This window comes from Pyrgilauda ruficollis, unplaced genomic scaffold, assembly GCF_017590135.1.
Source record: "Pyrgilauda ruficollis isolate IOZ18807 unplaced genomic scaffold, ASM1759013v1 scaffold3, whole genome shotgun sequence".
NCBI classification, from domain to species: Eukaryota; Metazoa; Chordata; class Aves; order Passeriformes; family Passeridae; genus Pyrgilauda; species Pyrgilauda ruficollis.
This window is the reverse complement of record NW_024524377.1, coordinates 19,168,128-19,186,893: the sequence shown is the minus strand read 5'-3', so window position 1 is coordinate 19,186,893 and position 18,766 is coordinate 19,168,128. Positions and strand designations below refer to the sequence as shown.

The 18,766-nt window shown below is 38.3% G+C and overlaps 2 protein-coding genes across 5 annotated transcripts in view; one reads left to right on the top strand and one right to left on the bottom strand.

Moving 5' to 3' along the window:
* GPR155 (G protein-coupled receptor 155) overlaps positions 1-9,927 on the top strand; it is a 28,140-nt gene extending 18,213 nt beyond the window's left edge. For 2 of the 4 annotated variants that reach the window (XM_041472712.1, XM_041472713.1), the window contains 5 exons: positions 1,238-1,371; positions 2,858-2,953; positions 3,805-3,869; positions 4,515-4,652; positions 6,666-8,652. In XM_041472712.1, coding sequence (XP_041328646.1) covers positions 1,238-1,371; positions 2,858-2,953; positions 3,805-3,869; positions 4,515-4,652; positions 6,666-6,888 — 656 coding nt within the window. In that variant the 3' untranslated portion in view covers positions 6,889-8,652. Of the gene's footprint in view, positions 1-1,237; positions 1,372-2,857; positions 2,954-3,804; positions 3,870-4,514; positions 4,653-6,665; positions 8,653-9,908 lie in introns of those variants that run through there. The other 2 variants (XM_041472715.1, XM_041472714.1) reach the window with 2 other exon arrangements.
* Positions 9,928-11,374: 1,447 nt separating this feature from the next.
* Positions 11,375-18,746, bottom strand: SCRN3 (secernin 3). The gene is made up of 7 exons (XM_041472716.1): positions 18,499-18,746; positions 18,186-18,367; positions 17,190-17,389; positions 16,270-16,482; positions 13,591-13,753; positions 13,054-13,234; positions 11,375-12,272 (listed from the first exon to the last, which is right to left on the bottom strand). Exons 1-7 carry the CDS (start codon positions 18,664-18,666, stop codon positions 12,117-12,119), a joined length of 1,263 nt encoding a protein of 420 aa, XP_041328650.1. The 5' UTR covers positions 18,667-18,746; the 3' UTR covers positions 11,375-12,116.
* Between the last annotated feature and the right edge of the window lie 20 nt (positions 18,747-18,766).

Genomic DNA, 18,766 nt, shown 5'->3' with positions numbered 1-18,766 from the left:
TGCTGTGTACTATTGATGTCTAGAGAAGAGATGGAGAAAATTGACTAAGAGGGCCTTAGGAGTTACTAAAATACAAAAAAAATGGATTGAACTGACTGTTCAACACCTGTCTGAAAACTGCATGCCCAGTGCATTCTCACTGTACATCAGTGTCAGTATTCAAAGCCAGCTGCCGGTACAACGTGGCTCTTTTTCCTATTTTTTTTCTTGTTTTCATACATTCTTAACAAGAAGATCATATCCTTATGCTTTGTTTGCATGCCACGTAAATTTCAATAAATCTAAATATTTCACTCTGAAGCATACTTCAGTTGTGTCTCGTCTCACAAAACGCTCCCTTTCTGCCTATTGCCAACTATTTTATCTATTGAGTAATTCAGACAAGCACCATAGGAATGTCTTCAAGAATAGAGGAAGGCAAATTAAATTTTCTTATCCTAAAAGATAAGGTAGAAAATACCTTATGGTTGAGTGGAAATTATTTCAGCCTCCTGAGTGAGCACTTCAAAATCATAAATCAGTAAAAGCAAATTGTAATGCATACACTTGTGTAACCTTGGCCGCAATAATTACTAATTCTTCTACTATCTCAGTGAACTGCTTCGAGTTATCTGGTACCAATTCCTACGTATGACCTTGCCAGGAAGATTTTCACTGCCATCTAGAGGAAGTTACTCAGAATTTCTTAGAACTCTGTAGCTGGAAGACAAGCATCCATTCTCTTTGTGTTTGACTCCTTTCATTAGTAGAATTATGATCATGTTCTGATATACTGTGTTAAAAATACAGTCACAGACCTGAAATAAATATGGTTATCTGTCTGATGTAGAGCTAAACAACACTGAGATGCAGAGTAAAAACATTAGAGTTGACAGTATATTTGATTTTTTTCAGAATTAAATTTAAAAACTGTTCAGATAAGTTTTTTTTCGTTGTTTTCATTAATTCTAATAGTGTTTTCTCAATGTTAACCACACATTCAGTTTGAATTAAATCTTTGAAAGAAAACTGTTGGAGAAACGTTTTTCATTTTAGGAGCACACGTAAACTTCCAACTGTTTCATTTGAGAGTAGATGTCTGAACAGGTTATTGTCAAAGCCAATATTAAATTTCGTGTGTGTCACTTCAGTAGAGATACTTAACAAGGTAATTTGACTGAGCAACTTACATTAACAAGTTTGTTTGTGGAGTTCTGAAGATAGAAGCCTAAAGAAGAATTTCTGTTTTGTTTTTCAGTGGATCAGTGTGTGAGTCACTGCAGTGCTCAAACGTGTGTGTTGGCTCAGGAAGAACAGCTTCTACAGACTGGAGACAAACAGCTGGCCAGACATGTGCTGCTGTGCTTACTTCTTATTGTTGGCCTATTTGCTGTAAATATTTTTTCTCCCCATGTTAACTCTTTGAGGTAGAATGATTTTTAGGAAAGCTATGTAGACAATCCAGTAAAAATCTTTCAGTTGCTTAAGTAACAATTCATTAAATAAAACATAGGCTATATTTTGGTTCCTTACTGGAAGAGGGATGTCATAAAATTAATTTTTCTGTGCCACATCATAAATTAAATGCAAGTTAAGATTGATGATGGTGAGCAAGATACAGGAGAACCCTAAAGGGGGAAAAAAAGTGAAGTTATATCATTATATCATTCATCACTACTGCCCTTCTTCCCAGTTTTTCAAGAGCTGGTCTTCTTCCCTAGACAATTATAAATTAAAAATATAAACTGAATTCTGCTTCTGAAGGAGACTACAAAAATTGTTCTATCTGATCAGGCTTATATTGGAACTTGAATTTCTCTGAGGTATTAAAATAAGATTATTAAGATTATTTTAAATGGGAAAATGCAATTTTGTTGTTTTTAGTGGTGTTTGGAGCAATGTTGCTAAGTTAGTGTTGCCACTCATCATTACTGGCTCCAAGAGGTGTTGGTGGTTGCTCCTGGGTACAAGTGGGAAATACCAGAATGCAATGTGTTGGGGATATAGTTTTAACTGTGGCAAAGGCAAGAAACAGCTCTCTGAATACAATGCTCAGTTGAATTTCGTGTGGGTGTCAGCTGGGAGAAGCATTTTTATTTGAAATGGAAAATACTGTGGCACAAATATATAATACTACAAAGCAGGACAGTGCAGCACAACAGTATGGGTTAAAAGTTACTGTTATTGCTTTTCAAGTTCTGTTAAATTACAAAATGAAATGTTTCCCTCTCAAATTTCCTGTATCAAGTATTCCGTGCTAGTATTTTTTTACATCTTTTATATTTAAGGGGTACTCCAACTGTTAGCCTATATTTTAGCTGTATCTGAATGATTACGTAGATACTATGAAATAAGATCAGTTACCTTAAAGAATTAGCCTTTACACCCAAATGGGTTAACTTTGGAGGTTTCCTCCTTCTGTCAGGCATCTCAAATAGCTGAAGTGGTATGTGCTTCACCTTAACATAATCCTAACTCTGCAAGAAATATGTAGAAAGCACTGGCCTCAGCTAAGCAGCCTTAAAACAAACACTGCATATCTGTCTGGGCTCATATTGCCTGTGTTATGCCGAAAACCTATGTGTGCTTGAGGCAAGTTCCTTACATAAACATGCAAAGAGGCAGGACCTCTTACACTGCTATCTTTTGCATTGTTATGTTTAAAACAGCCAAGGTTCCCCCTCCTGCCAAGCTATTAAGCCTGAGATGATGTTTTAAGGTGTTTATTCCCTTTTTCTTGTCTTTATCTGAATAATTTGTTAAATAGAGACCATGAACATTGTGCAAGAATTATTAGCATGTGAGGAGAAGAAAGCTTTTGATTTTTAACAGTCAGGTTATGTTTGTGGGTTTTGTTGTTTTTCTGTTTTCTTTACAGAATCTCTCCAGTTGCTTGTGGTGGCTGTTCAACCAAGAGCCTGGAAGGCTGTATGTGGAACTGCAGTTCTTCTGTGCTGTGTTTAATTTTGGTCAGGTACTTACCAGTGTTTGTTCAGAAAATGACCATGTTGGTGGGTGTTGCAGCAGATAATGCACATCTCCTATGACCAGGAACACTTCCAAAAGTGCAAGTGACAACTGAATGCCAATGCTCATGGAAACTGATTAGGAATTTATTTGTACCAAAGCTTCACTGGTGTCTCTCCTGTGGAGTTCCATCAGTTGCAAGGCAGCTCCATGGATGCTGTCTCTGTAAGGTTTAAATGATTTCTCTGGTTTCAGTGACAGCACCACAGCAAAGAGCTGAAGATGGGTGCTGGTTCTGGCTGCACCTGGGCTGTTTCAGTGCACCTGACACAAGGCAGCTTTGTCTTGTGAAAGCCAGGCAGTGTTAATACACACACCAGAGGAACATTTTACACATCCATGGCACATGTGCCTACAGGATGCACTGCAATATCAAGTAATGATAGTTCTATATAAAAGCTGCACAGAAAAACGAATTAAGTAGAGAGCATTCTAGCACTTGAATTACAGTAAGTCTGTTCTTTCCTTGGCCTTAACAGACAGATTCAATACCTGGCTATGTAAGGTTGCCAGTTATCCCCAAGTGTCAAGTGGATGTCACAGAATTAGTTTTACTGAAGTATTTATTGAAGGTTTTATATGATGGGCTGTTAGGTATTGATATGTCTTTTTAAGGTCCAAATGAAAAATCAAAGCAGAAACAAAATGCATTTTGTATGATATTTAGAGAAGAGGGATGCTTTCCATGTATACATGAAATGTATTTGGCACTGAGTTTATAATTTCTGTTCTATATAAACCAAAGCTTTGGCTTCATGTTGCTTTTTCTTATGGTTTTTTTTTTTTTTTTTTCTCCAGGGCTTCATTTGCTTTGGTATTTTTGGTTTAGATAAGCATTTAATCATTCTGCCATTCAAGCGAAGGTAAATAGAATCTTTGCACTTACACCTATAAACCTAATTATTACTAATAATCATTTTTGAAGAGTGTTGAGTTTTCAGTGCTATAGTGTTCAGTTTCTATTTCGTTAATCTTCCAAATTTCTTTTCTCTCCCACTTGTAGAGAGGTTGTTCTGCCATCCTAATGACACTTTCAGAGACATAAAGTCCTGCAGGCTCCCTAGAGGTGAAATTTTTGCCAGTGAAGGATCTTCAGAAATAATTTCAGCTGATAAACTAAAGCTTAGATCTGGATGCTGAATCAGAATGTATCACCACTGTTTTAAAGCACTGTGGTAACCCCATGCCTACTGAGTGGACAGGCCCTTCCACAGTGGAGGAGTGAGTTGTACCAAGCTGCCTTTGCCTTAGAGCTAGCTGGCTGCCCTGTGAATCCAGCAGCTAGAGCTGGCTCCCAGCTACTTTCTGACTTTCCTTTTGCCCAAGCCTAGAATAACACCTCTGTGTTCAAAAGTCGTAAAAATATATTAGGAAGATTATATGTAAAGAATTGGGCACAAAAAGAGGTTGTGATAAACTTCCTGGGAGGTACATTCTATTATTTGCAGTCTCCCAAAAAATGTCCCTGTCTTGAATTTTTCTCTTTTTTTTGTGTGTGTGTTTTCTAGACTTGAGTTTTTCTGGGGTGGAAGAGAAGCAGCAGGGCATACAGATGCCTCTGTACCTGAGGAAATCAGGATGACCTGTCAGCAGTTTGTTCGTTATCATAGAGATCACTGTGTCAAAAGTATTGTCAAAGGCAGAAGGTAAGGTTCTTCCCTGCACATATAACCTGTTACAAAGCACATAGCTCATCTTTTGAAAACCATGAAATGCAATTAATTTTGTGGGTTATTCCTGTTGTGTATATGTATTCGAAGCTCAAGATAAGGATTAAAAATTTAACTGTAACAGAAATGTTTCTAGCCTAACACTGAAACTTTGGGGCACAAGTTATCATATTATCTCACCTAGGTTTTAAATAAATTATAAAAAGTTTTATATCACTAAGGGATTTCTGCAGGTTTTGCATTTAACTGGAGTTCAGAGGATAAAATCTTTCTAAAAAAATGTATATGATAACACCTGTAGAAATGCATTAAGACCCTTTGTTTTGTTTGGTTTGCTTGGTTTGTTTGTTTTGTAGAGTAAGACACTCTCCATATTTGTAACTAAATGTTTACTAATATGTAGCTTTTATAGGAGGCAAAACTGTTGCAGCTGATTTTAGTGTGTACTCAGAGGCCACTCAAAGTGTGAGATTAGAGTGGGTTTAGAACTTTGACAGTTTCTGAGTTTATATAATTTCTTTTACTCATACCTCTAATGAGGCCTAAACGTCAATTTATTAAACCAGTAAAGATTTCAGGGGTAAATTATGTTACCTAAATCAACAGATATGTGTAGGTAGATGAGAAGAAAAAAGCAGACAGAAGCAGCAGGAACAAGAGGAAGATTCTGCCTTTATTTAAATATATGAAATGGAGACATGAATTGTTCTAACAGCACACTTTGACTGTTCTTGTAATGTAAGCTTTTAAGTAGGACTAGCTTGGCAGGGTGGGGTGGTCTTTTAATGGCCAGGTAGTCCAAAACCATATTGCAAAACTGTTCTAGACAGCCTCATGATTTTGTTCAGTCTCTTATGTCCCATAAGAAAGATGTATCAGAAAAATGTCTTGTGAAATAGAACAGGTTTTACAGCTGTTTTTCCTGTGCCTCTGCTGCTATTGTGGTTTCTTGAGCTTAGGGCTGTTCATTTAGTTGTACTTTGTGGTTTTTATTAATCATATCCACCTGAGAATACATGAAATTATGACATTTGTTGCCTTATTGTTGTAATACTATGTTTGTGCAGAACTTGGTTCATGTCTTATTTCTCCTTATGAATTAAAACAGTGCATTTATCTTGTCATTTTAAATATTCATCTAACTTGATCCTGTCCTTTTTGATTTAAATGTGCTGTAACTGAGACATTGTAACCATGGATTTTAATTTATTTTCATTAATAGATGCTAATAGATGTTAACACTTGCTCTGTGTTACTGCTGCTTTTAACTTAAAGAAATAGGGGGGGAAATGCTCTTTTAGCTCTTAATCACCTGTAGAAACCCTGTGCTTGGGTTCCACATAATAGATTGTAGATAATCAGGAACATTCATTGCTGCAAGTAAATGTGATCATAGCATCATTGCCTCATAAATACATTTTAAAAATAGTCTTGTTGTAAAGGTTTTGTTTATTTTTAGTACTGCATGTGTGGTCAATATTTAACAGGATATGTAAGTTATAAATGGGCTTTGTTTACAATATGTGTAAGCAGTTAGTGTCTGTTTAAAAGTCTTCAGAAATTATAAAACTAATTAAAATTCAAACAATCCGTATTGCTGAGATTCTGCTGAGGTTGCTCTCAGGTCAGATATTTTGTTGCAGAAAGGGTCATGGGAAGTAAGTATCCAAGAAATAGAAAGAGATTGTGTGAGTTTTCAGGGGAAATGCTACTAATATCCACTGAATTTTGTTTGCAATTTGAACTTTATTTAGAAGCCTAAAACAACTTTGTATGTCCATATTGCTCCCCATTGAAATGTCTGTAGGAGAAGGTAGTGAACACTGGCATGTCCCAAATATACAAAACTTGCAAATTCTTTTCTAACATGCTCTTAACTATCATGATGTCTTTCCTTGTTTCCTGCTATTTTTCCTTGCCTTTCCCCATCGTGCAGTGGTGATACCAGATTTACAGAACATGTGGGTGAATCATTCCTTTGACATACAGGTGTGGTGCAAAGATCTCCACTGGCATCTTCTTTGGCTGTGACCTGGTGAACTGGCTCATGCAAGTCGGCCTTGCCTCTGACCGTGGAGAAGCTGTGGTCTATGGGGACAGGCTGCTGAAAGGAGGCGTCGTGCAGCACATCACCAATGAGTTTGAGTTTCGCGATGAGTACTTGTATTACCGCTTCATTCCCAAGAAATCTGCTGCAGCTGAGAGCCATTGAGCTGAGCATGCAGGCAAAGGACAGGTAGTGACCACCTCTTCTGCCTTCACTACTGAAATTGGAAGTATTTCTTCCTCAGAGCTCTCAGAGAACTGTTGTGCTATTCTCCCTTGTAAAATTAAGAGATGTGGCTCTACTCGTGTCTATTCTGAAGAAAATGGTAGAAAGTTATATTTAGTCAGAATTCCAACCGGAATGCTACTAAACAAAACCAGATGCTCCAGATTTAGAACATTTTTTCTATTTTGAGCAAAACAAATTTTACTAAATGGTATGTGTCACTGTTGTATTTTAGAGGCATTATAACTGCAGCTTTAATACTGATGCCACAATGAGGAAAAAAAACCCCATGAAAGGTATTTTTCGTGTTGCTGGATGTTCTCCATATTTTAGTGTGATGAAGTATTGATGCCCATTTATAGTCAGGCTTCCCCCTGACTTCACAGAAGTAGGAATTCTTCTGCCATACCTCAGTTTTACTACTCTGCTCTTGTCTAACACCAGGAACTTTTTTAGCTTCTTATACCTAAGACCAGGTGGGCTTTTTCCTCCCCTAAAGATAAAATACTCCAATTAAAAAGACAGAATTGCTGTGACAATGTTTCCAATATCAGGGAATTAAAGCTGGGCAAATAGTGAGTAGAGCAAGTAATAAGTAATGGTTTTTTACAAATCTACCAAATCTTAAAACCATAGAAATATTCAGCACTCTCCCAAAATAGGAAATTATATAATGGAATAAACAATTTGTTTTGCCTTATGGTGGTAGTGACAGCTTTATCAAGAGCAGATTTTTACATGTTGAAATTAGCCTTCAGAGTTTAAATCAGAAGTGCCAGCCTTAAGTAAAGATTTTATGGAAGCCTTGGATACATGTGAAAGTCAAGATAAAATTCTTTTTCAAATCATATAAGTTTTTAAATTAAATTAATGACTTTTAAATCTAATATATAAAAAATCCTAAATGAACATCCATATTAGGGTTTGGAGTAGCTAAACATCCTAGATTTTAGTTTATTGCCTAACACAGGTTTCTAATAAACCTCAGGTATCCTCCTAGTTACTTTAGTGTCACTCAGATTCCTGTGCACTAAAAGCAGAATCTGAGGACCTATGTGTCTTCTGCAATATTTTGAAAAGGCTAAAGACAAAGTATTGTATCTGATAGCAGTTATGCTGCCCTTTTAAAACTGCAAGAACAGCATTTATATGTCTGTATAAAAATGTTACGTAGTGAGGGAAAGGAATCCAGGTATTAAAAATTATTTGCTCAAGAATATGAATAAGTCTTCTCATCCTTTTTTAAAAAAAGTCTTTCCCTTCTTTTTTCCCCTTTTTTCAGGTACACAGATTTTTATTACAGCTACCTTTGCATCTGTTTTGTATTAAGAATTAAAAGTGATTTTAGCAGCATAAGCTACTATTCAACAAGCAGTTGTTTTATGGCTGCTATAATTTCCTGCAAGACTTAAATTGAAAAAATAATTCCTTTTACTGTTAGTCTGATTGCAGTGTGCACAGAAACATAACATCCTGCTGCTTATGTATGCTGTACAATCTGGTATATTTTCATGTTTTCCAGCAACAATATAATTGATGTTTGTATCAGGCTGTGGCCACAAAGGAGAACGTTAGTGTATTTCCATTATGAATGTAGAAGACAGCTATATTTTGGAATAATTAGATATATGCAACTTAAGAGCAGAAACTGCAAGTATGTCTGGCTTCTAAATACTGCAACTCGTCAATAAATCTGTTACTTGATTTCGGAGTTCTGAGCTGTGGTGTGGTGTGTGAGAGGGCTATGTGTGCACGTCAAGGTTTACGGCAGATGTGAGTTTCTGAGAGATTTGTTAACGTGGCTCTTGGGTTTCAGTCCTGGTATTTCTTGAATCCATCCTTGATCCTTTACAAGTAGGCAGAGCACTTCTTAATTGGTGTCCATCCAAAGATACCTCCATACTAGAAGTGTGCCATATTCTCTACTTACCAAATACAATTTCATCTACTTACCAAATACAGTTTTTTAAATTAATTCTTCAAACATTCAAGAATTTGATCTTAGGGCAGTTTTACAGTTCTATTTATAGTCATTGTTCTTGCACGCTTTCTCATTTTCATCATAAAAGTCCTGCTTCCCTTTTTATAATGGTTCTGCTTTCCCCTAGGTTGGAACACAACATATCTGTTTTAAATAAGAAATTGCTCAAAATTGCTGCCTAGAAAAGGCTCTCTGTTACAAATCTAATACAGGGAACACCTTTGATTACCAACCAATACCACATTCTCTTAGATTTACTGCTACAATATTGTGACTGCTAATATCATACCCATTAGTCTGATGAGTGTGTGATGGTTAATAAAGAAGCTAGGAATGAAATACAGGATGTAATATTTTGATTCTAAATCACTTGGTACTTCTGGAAGCCAAAAATAGACTTTGAATTGTTTTAGAAAGTTAAGTAACCCTTTTATCTGGTAAATATTTGCTTCCACCAAGGAGCACTGGCAAGTTTTGAATGATTGACAAGCTGATGTTCTGTCAATAGTTGATATACTGCTATGTGGACTTCTGGTAGTTAGAAACAGCTTTGCTATTAAGAAATGGTCACTGGTGCAATGACTTCCTTCATTTTGAAGGTGGATTAGTTTGGGATGAATCTCTTGGAAGCTAAGTTCCATGAAAACATCTACTGAACAAGTCTAGAGGAATGTCCAGTGAAAAATTGGATCTTTTTTCTAGGACTAATCTCAAAATAATTGTCATAATAAACAGGGATGGATGTAACACTTAGTTTTCTACTGTAAAATTTTAGTACTTTTTTATTTCAATAATGATCCTTCTCTCATAAAGCTCTAGACCTTTTAAAGATACATTCCTAGGTGCAAACCCATGATAAGATTGCCCTCTAGGGGACATTCTTTTTTTTTTTTTAATACAAGGTTGTGGGAGGGAGGATTATTTGTTTCTCCTGATCCCATCTTTATTTTCTGTTTTTACACTGCATGTCTTTTTCTAGGAGAAGGAAATCCCAAGGAAAAAGGTACTGAAATATCCTGTACTCTGTTGGCAATCACTTTAACTGTCTCCACACATTGTATTTACTTTGTATCCTGTAGACCAAAGGAAAAGGCAACACATAAATAAGAGGCACAGTTGGACTGTATCTGCCTGCGTTAGGACTGGACCCATGTGCTTGACCTCGTTCATTGCCACCCCATGATTAAGTAGCCAAGAAGTTTGCTTAAAGGCCTGCTCCAACTTCACTGCTGTTCTTCCTGTATAACTTCAGTCTTTGCACTGTAGCATAAAACTATTTCACTTGGTTTGCTATGCTGCCTGAAAACTTGATTCATACCTTGGTTTCCAGCACAGTTTCACCTGTCATTTACTGATGCTTTAAAGCTATCAGTGTGGAACTGCTCATGACCAAAAACAGGAAAAGATACATAATTGTTGGACATGGACATCCCATAAGGAAAACAGGTAAATACAGCAAATTTTTAATAAATCTATTTCCCAGTTATCAAACTGGACTATTGAACTTCTGTGTTGAACCACTGTGCTATTGAACTTCTAAGAAATTTTGTTGTCAACAGAGGCACAAAATGTTCAGTCAATTCAAACATACTTTGTCTTACCTCCCTTTCACTCTCGCTTGCTACTGCCACGTGGTACAGATCAGGTCACTAGAAATAGAAAGTTCATGAGCCTTTCCTAATTCAGTGGTTTCTTGCTGTGAATCTGAACACGGCATCCTAAATTAATTTCTACTCTTATTGTAGGATCAGAAAGAATGAATTTTACCAAGCTCTTCATTTTCATATTAACTCTGCAAACTTCATTTACAATCTATTATTTATATTTAACTTTTTTTACCAGTGGGGTATTGAACAGTTTACAGAATGAGAAAACTGCATGTGAAAAATTGTCAAAGAATTATCTTTCTGTGGTTTGCTGTGTGTGGAGATGCAGTGTCATGTCCCACATTGCTGCTGCAGCTCTAGTGTACCATTTCATATTTTCCTCTGAAGGTTTGCACAAGTGCTGCATTTTGAGTGCTTTTTTGTTGTTGTTTTTCCTTACAGTCATGCTTGTTATCCTGACTTATTGATCATGAGGTAAAATCAGAGTCTTCCTTGTTGTTTGTTTAGTTTGGCCCCTGCCACATATATAATAAAAGTGGTGTCATATATTGATCATTACTTTTAAACAGGATCAGAAAGGTTTCTGGTAGGGCAAAAAGCTTGATTAAATTAAGTCCATAGTCTATTAACTCTGGCAAAAAAAAAAAAGTCATTGTTTAAAAGGCTTTATATAAAATGGAAAAAATTAAAAGTATTTTTAAGTGTCCTGCTGAGTACCTGTATATACTTGTGTAGCCCAACCTCTTCCAGTTGCCCAATTTTAAAAAGTAACAATTCAAGAAACATTTTAGAACTCTCCCATGATAAATCCACTGCAAAATTAATTTGACAATAATAATCTTGTATATAAATAAGTTTATTTTTCACTATCAGGGTGGGAAAAATAGACAGGAAAGTGAAATCTGTGGGGAACTTACAGGATGCTTGCATTGCTGAATTCCATGTAATAAGATTTCACAATCACTCACAGCAAAATATTATTATTGTAACTATGATTTGTTTTTAATATACCTTGAACTCAGCCCCATTTTACATTGAAGGAATAGAAGGTTCGTATATGAAATGTATCTTAGAATAGTTTCACCAAACAACTGAGTATCAATCTTACTTGTTTTGGGTTTTTTTTGCTTCAGTGTTCATCATAGCTTTTACATTTTAGAAAGTCTTCAGCATGGCCATTTTAATTCAGGTAGTCTGAAATTCTGCTACAATTCTCCTGACTATAAAAGCTGTGTGTGTGTACGCTAGATCTGGGTTCTCCAGAGCTGAGTTAGTGTTCTTCATTCACAGGTGGGGCTGTTCACTAATTTAGTCAAGCTACTGCATTCTACTTGCATCTGTTTGTTGGCAGAATCAATCTCTGCTGACAGCTTTGTGCCATGTACAATGCCACTGCCTGGCTCTTAGGAGCCTTTCCAGCATTCTTCTTATAATCAAAAGCCATTTGTCCTGAATATGAATCTGCATCTTTAAAACTGTCCATGCTATGTGATATACTAAAACCAGGATGTTAATCTGTATAGCCTCTTCATTAGAAGACCCAATTCTAATCCAGATTTTACCACACTCAAATAATATTCTTAGCCATATATTTTGAGTTCTTCTTCTACACACTGTGAAAAAAGATTAACTACTTGTTTAGTATCAAGGCATCCATTTTGCAGGATTGATTCCATTTGACTTATCTTCTGTTTCTCCAACTCCTGTATCTCTTTGAGCATTTTTTTACCTTTGTCCTGCGAAAAGAAACATTTATTTCACTAAAAACTATACAGAGCACATAGTAATCACCCTAACAAAATTCTGTTCTACTGTCCTTATTTTAATCTTTTAAGAGTTGCTAAGGTTCACATTTATGTTGGTAGAAATCAGTATCATGACAGGTTTTCTTACATACCTTTCCTAGTATCTAGCACCCACTTCATCTCCTTTGTCTGACAGATTGAAGAAATAGTAAAGCTCCTTTAGGTATTAGTTACCAAAACTTAAGTGGGTATATGACTTACTGTTAAGAAGATGTATCTGTAAATAGGAGGGATTTTACTGCTAAAAGTAAGCAGCTACCTTCCCACTTCACATGGGTGTTCAGCTGTCTTTGTCATCTTGTTTCCTTTCCTGTCCATACCAAGCAATGATGAAAGGCAAGCTCTCCTTTCCACCTGAGGCCAGGGGCCTGAATAGCTGTAGGAACTCGTGGCAGGAGCTGTGTATTGGCCTGTGGCTGCTCGGGCATTTCCCCATCCTGTGACTGGCGTGGGAGTGTGCGGGGGCTGCTCTGCAAGGTGAGCAGCACAGATCCTCGCCTGTGGCTCGGCCTGCCAGCACAGCACAGTGCTGGTGGCAATTCCCAGTGCTAGGGACACGTGCCTGCCAGATGCCAACACACTGGGCTGCTGGGGCACTGTGCTGTCCTTTGCAATCCATCAAAGGGCATCAACTGGTATCACATTAACAAATGTGAGCAAGGACCTTATATAAAGCACCTGCTTGCATTGAAATCTAATTTAATCAACATACCTTGATAGCTTCCATAACTACAGCAGCACTTTCGTGTTTTTTATAGAGCTCATGTCTTCGATCTGGCTTACTCTGAAAACGTGGTTGCTTCTTAACTGGATCATCATGACCAAATGTAGGGGACGTAGTTTTTAATAACTGAGTAATACCGGGCACAAAAATGAAAGGCTTGAATACAGATCTAGAAAGAAAAAATAGAACAGAGATCCTTTACTGACACTGTTTTGTTAAAATTGTTGAGTCAGTAAATTGCTGTATTTTTTCCCCTTCTTTTACTTGTTTCCTTTAAGAAAAAAGTATTAAAAACCATCTAATGGTGTTAAAGTAATTGTCACAGCAGTGTTCCATTAAGTAGGCTGGTAGATACCATTAATATACGTAATGTACATTTATGTTCCTCCTACATTTTGATTGTGCTTTTTCAGGGGGAAAAAGAAAACCGACCCAAAGCAAAAAGGAGTATAACTAGGCAAACTACAACACTTTTTCCTTTAGATATTTATAATTTTTTATCCACTTTACTTGCTGCTGCATCACCTGGCAGGATCTGGAGTTCCAGTAAAGAAGTGAATACAGGGCAGATTAGGCTGCTGAGGCAGTATAGACACCATGCTGCCAGTTGTCATAAATCCACCTTCCATGTTAATGCCACTCTCTTTGTCACGAAGAATTTCCATCATTATTTCAGAAGTGATAGATCCTATTCAAGATACAATACAATTATTTAGCCACAGAGCTAATATAATACCAGCTGAATGACATGTTCCTTACAACTGACTGCTTTTGGCAATGCCAGTTTTAGTTTGTCTGTGTTGGCAGGGGAAAAAATCATCATAATGGCAAACCTTAATATGGAATACACTTGTATTGCTTTCCCCAAAGTATGTATTTCAAAGACAGGTGATAAGAACATGCCTTAAAAAATGGGGAGTAGAAAGACAAATGAAAGGTAAATTTCACAGGGCTAGCAAATGGTCATTCACAAAGCAACTTCTCAGACAAAAATTAGTAACTTGGATTAAATGCTGAACTTTGAGCACTCTGTGGAAGTAAGATAGATCGTTATAATACTGGTTGATATTTGAACAGAGTTAATACCACTATGTTGCTTTGAAGTTATAAAAATAGTAACAGCCATGCATGGATTTTTTGTGAAACTTGGAAAATGAATCACCAAGACTGTCACTTGTTTTGGGGGGTTTTTTGGTGAGTGGGTTTTTTAAATTTTCATCCTTTCCAAGGAGGCACTGGGGTGGCCTTATATTCTATGCTCAGAAGCCACAGTAGTTCATCTATTTGTAGAAAATTCTTTTTCAGCAAGCTGTGCGAGGTTTATTGCCAAGTATCTATGAAAATAACTCCTGCTCAGGAGGAACAAAACCCTTTCCACATCTGCCTGCCCAGTGAAATCACTGTTGCTGTATAGTGTATGCCAAAGCTCAGATACTGGCATGGTATCACCAAACTATCCAGTATTCTAACAGGCAGCTCTTGCAGGATGGTTTTCTTTTCACGTTTGGTGTACCAGTAGAGGGTATGCTTATGGCAGAAAAACATTAGTTCACTCACTCTTTATTTTTTTATTGGAAGGTATTGTCTACCACTTTACTATTTTAGTGTTTCCCTTACTGAGTTCTAACTGCACAATTTTTTTTTATTAACTACCTTGCTGTTTCCTCTTAAAATAGTTACTCTGCTGCTAAGTTACATGTCTCCAATATTATTTTTTCCTACATGACCCAGATTGCCTGTAGACAGGCATGCAGCACTACATTTCAACAAGAAAACACACTTAGATGTATCTACAGTTGCCTGGGAAGGTCAGAGAATTAAAGAAATCAGCAAGCTAGATGAATCAAAGAGATTAAAAGAAGCAATGGTCATTTTGTCAGCTACAACTTGGCCACCTGTCCAGCAGGGAAGAAGGTACTGCATGTTTTACACTAGGCTCTGTTATTTTGTATGCCTGCAATACATTCCCTATTTTTTGAAATATGAATAGTATTTCTCTAAAAATGGCTCTCAGATAGTAGACAGCCTGGAAAAACCCCAGAACTGCAATGCCACTGACTGAAAAAGCAGGGAAGGGTAGATGAAGAAACCAGTGATTTTACTGATGCTGTAAACCAAATAGCTTTTAGTTAAGGCACCTATTTAAAATAAATCTAAACAAAGTGAACCATATGAGACTGATAACCTGAACACCTAGTGGGACTTTTAAAATGGCTCAGGTAAATGCCTGAAAATGGGGATTTAGAATGAAAACACAGATACAATCTCAGCATTGTTATAATACAAGTAAATACAGGTATTATGAAAATGCTTTCAGTATTCAGAACCTGCAATTCCCAAAATGAATGCAGGATTTACATGATCACTAGAGCAAGACAGCAATGGTAATTCACTCTGATGCATTAACTAAATGCTAAACCTGGTCTGGCAGAGTTCAGCCAAATAAAAAAAAAGAAATAAATGGTTGCAATGTAATCTTGATTCAGATTAATTACTTCAAATGAGCACGTGATTACAGCTACAGCAAAAACCTGCTAGATGGATGCAGTGAGAAGTGAAGTAATAGGTTCTTTCTTTAGGAGTCTGAAAAGTAGGTGTTTGAATTACTGACTGCTTAGAGTACAGAAAATTATTTTGGTCTGCTCCTGGTGTGTTTTAGTAGACTACACAAGCTTAGAATAGCTATTACAGTGAAACAACAAAGACTTAATGTCAAAAATGAATGCAAGGTATGTATCTGAATGCTGTGCTGTTGCCTTACATAAATGTTTGTACCTAACTGAAGCTGTTCGTAAGATTCTTTGTGGCTGCAAACTGCTGGGAATCTGTTTTAGCCTCTAATTTTTTTCCTTAGCAGTACAGTAATAATATGTAGCCTATCAAAATGTTTCAGAACAGGTCTTCCAGGACATTTAGTGTTATGGTCATAATGTGACCTCTCAGAGTTGTTACTGTAGCTCTGTATGTTTGATATTTGACCCTTGTTTTAATTTTTCCTCCTCAATGAATTAGCAAAAAATGGATAGAAACTTTCAAGTTCAGTGCTTCTCTTTTAGGCAAAAAGTTATTCTAGTAAGTTGTAGTTCACCAAGTCATGCAAATGATCAAATGATTGCCTGCATCAGATGTATAATAATTTATGATTTTAATTAATGCGGCTCACTAAATATTTTGCATATCTTGAAAAAAAATTCAAAAAGATACCTTTGTGTTTGTTCAGAAGCTTATAGCCTTCACAATATCGGCCTCCAGATGTGGTCATTCTGGCAGTATTGACATAAGAATATGTGGCAGCAAAATCAAATTCCTTTTCTCCATCCCACCAGCCATTGCTTTTGGCGTATTCCTTCAATTCTGGGTGTTCTCTGTCAATCTTGGTTGTGATAGAGAGCTGGTTGGAAATATTCCGTACACCTCCTGTTTGTAAGTTGCAGAAAGAATTGCTGTAATACATTGAAAGATTTTTCTTGGTATTTTGTTTACTATTAGCTTAGTAAAGCAAATTAGCCCTGAAGAGTTTCCTACAAGATCTTCCTACTAGATCACTGGTGGTTTATTTCTGGCCCCATGGTGGTTTATTTCTGGCCCTCTCTCCCCAGCTACATGTATTTTTCTGATTGAATTTTCACTGCCACTCATTTCTGACTCATTTGCTTCTACTGCCAACATTGTATTTCAGATTCTGTCCTGGTTATTCCCACCTTTACATTCTTCTTCTGAGACATCCAAAGATTGAGCTTGTCCTCCTAAGGCCACTGGAAGAATCAGCCACTTCAGGGCCCAGTACATCAATCCTGTCCCTAAATGAAATTGTCATGGATTGCTACCATCCTTAAGATCACGCATACTGCTGTCATTCTCATGCTGACTTCCCTGCTCTCCTCTGTTTTCCAAGTGCAGGAGTTGTTATCTCTGGCTCTGAAAAGGCCCCTGTCACTCAGCTCCTGTGACAAACTGCCACCTACTCCACACTCATGCCCCAGGAAAGCAATGCCTGTTGTTTACAGGCACAGGTATGCAGCTTGAGGTTAGTTTGATGCCTTAATGAAAAGGTAAATGAAAACTGGAGAACTCCAAGTGGTCACTGCACTTGAAATGTTTAGAACAAAGAGTATCATCCATACCTTCTACTTTTTCTGCTGCCCAGTATTTTCCTGATGTCTCCAGCACCCATGCTTCCTTTCTGTCAGCTATCAGAAAACTGTTGTGGTATGTAAATGCCATGTTGCTCTCCATACAGTTTCCTCCCTGTCCATATTTTTCCAGCAAATCAACTATGACAGTAAGAGCCTTTTCAGCTGTGTCTGCTCTCTCAAGTCCAAGCCTAAAACAAAAAGAAAGTGTTATTTTTGGAACTCTGAACTCCACATAGAACTATTCAGCCTGAGTATTCTGATTGACCTGGAATGATATTTCTATATGCAGCTGCCAGTTGCATGATCTGGTAAGGAAAAACACAAGTCAGGTAAAGGGCTTCTTTCAAGTGGGTCCTCTATGAACTTGACATGGGGAAAAACACCAAATGGAAATACAGAAAGGCAGGGAGAGGGATCCTACAAAGTGCTTACAAGTCCTGTGCACGTATTGGACTGGGGGGAAACTACCAAGAAACTTGACTGACTGCTGTAGGTTAATGGAATTTACACTGGCACCTGTAGTGTAGGAACATGAACTTGTTATTTACATGGAAATAGGCACCTGAGACCAAAACTTAAAAATAATGTGTGTGAAAGATGGGGGAATAGGAGAGGAGTACAGACCCTAGGAAAAGGCCCAAAAGTAGTGCCTGAAGTCCCCCTGTGCTCTTGGAAAAAAAAAAAAAAAAAAGCCTTGTTTCAGTTTAGTATAAATTTTATAGAAAGAAAAACGTTCGCTAGTTTCCTTTGACAAATTCTGGTCTAGTGCCCGATACTTCTTATGAGCTCCTGGCAGAAATCTAGTGCTTGTGCCAAGAAATACTTACTTTTAACCGTGGCTAGAAAGTGGAAGGAGTGCCTTCTGAAAGGGAAAGTACTATTTCCCCATATAACTTAAACAACATCTTTCCACGTAAACTCCGAATCCAGTACCATTCACCAAAAAGAAAAAAAAAGGAAAAAAAAAAAAAACCAAAAGCACACCTTACGAGGTCCATGCCGAGGAGAGCTTCCCCATCGCAGACCTCCTCCCTGCCCCACACCGCCTCGTTGCCGATGCACACGCCGTGCTCGTTGGCGCCCATCTCGGCCCCCCAGAGCCAGGAGGGGCGGCTCAGGACCACGGCGTGGGTCCTCTCCACCTGCTCGATGCTGATGTAGGTGCACTGCAAGAGGTCAGAGCACACACGGAGTCACCGTCCCGGCCCGAAGCGCGGGCTAAGCACGCAGGCAGGGGCGGACTGACCGCGGTGCTCTCGCCGCCTCCCGCAGGAGCGCTCCTGCCCCGCGCCCTCACCTCCAGCGCGGCGCCGGGCGGGTGCGCGGCGGCCGGGAAGTGCACGACCTCCTGCACCTCATCTGCCGGCCGGTCCGAGTTCTTCCCGAACACCACGCGGCCCCCGGGCGCGGCGGGCGGCAGCGCCACGAAGGTGTCGCAGGAGAGGGGCGGCGGCCGGGGGAACATGCTGAGGGCTGCGGGCCCCGTGCGCTGCGCGGGCCCGGCGCGGACAGCGGCAGCTCCGGCGCGGGGCGGCGCCCGCGGAAGGCCCGCCCGCCGACCCGGA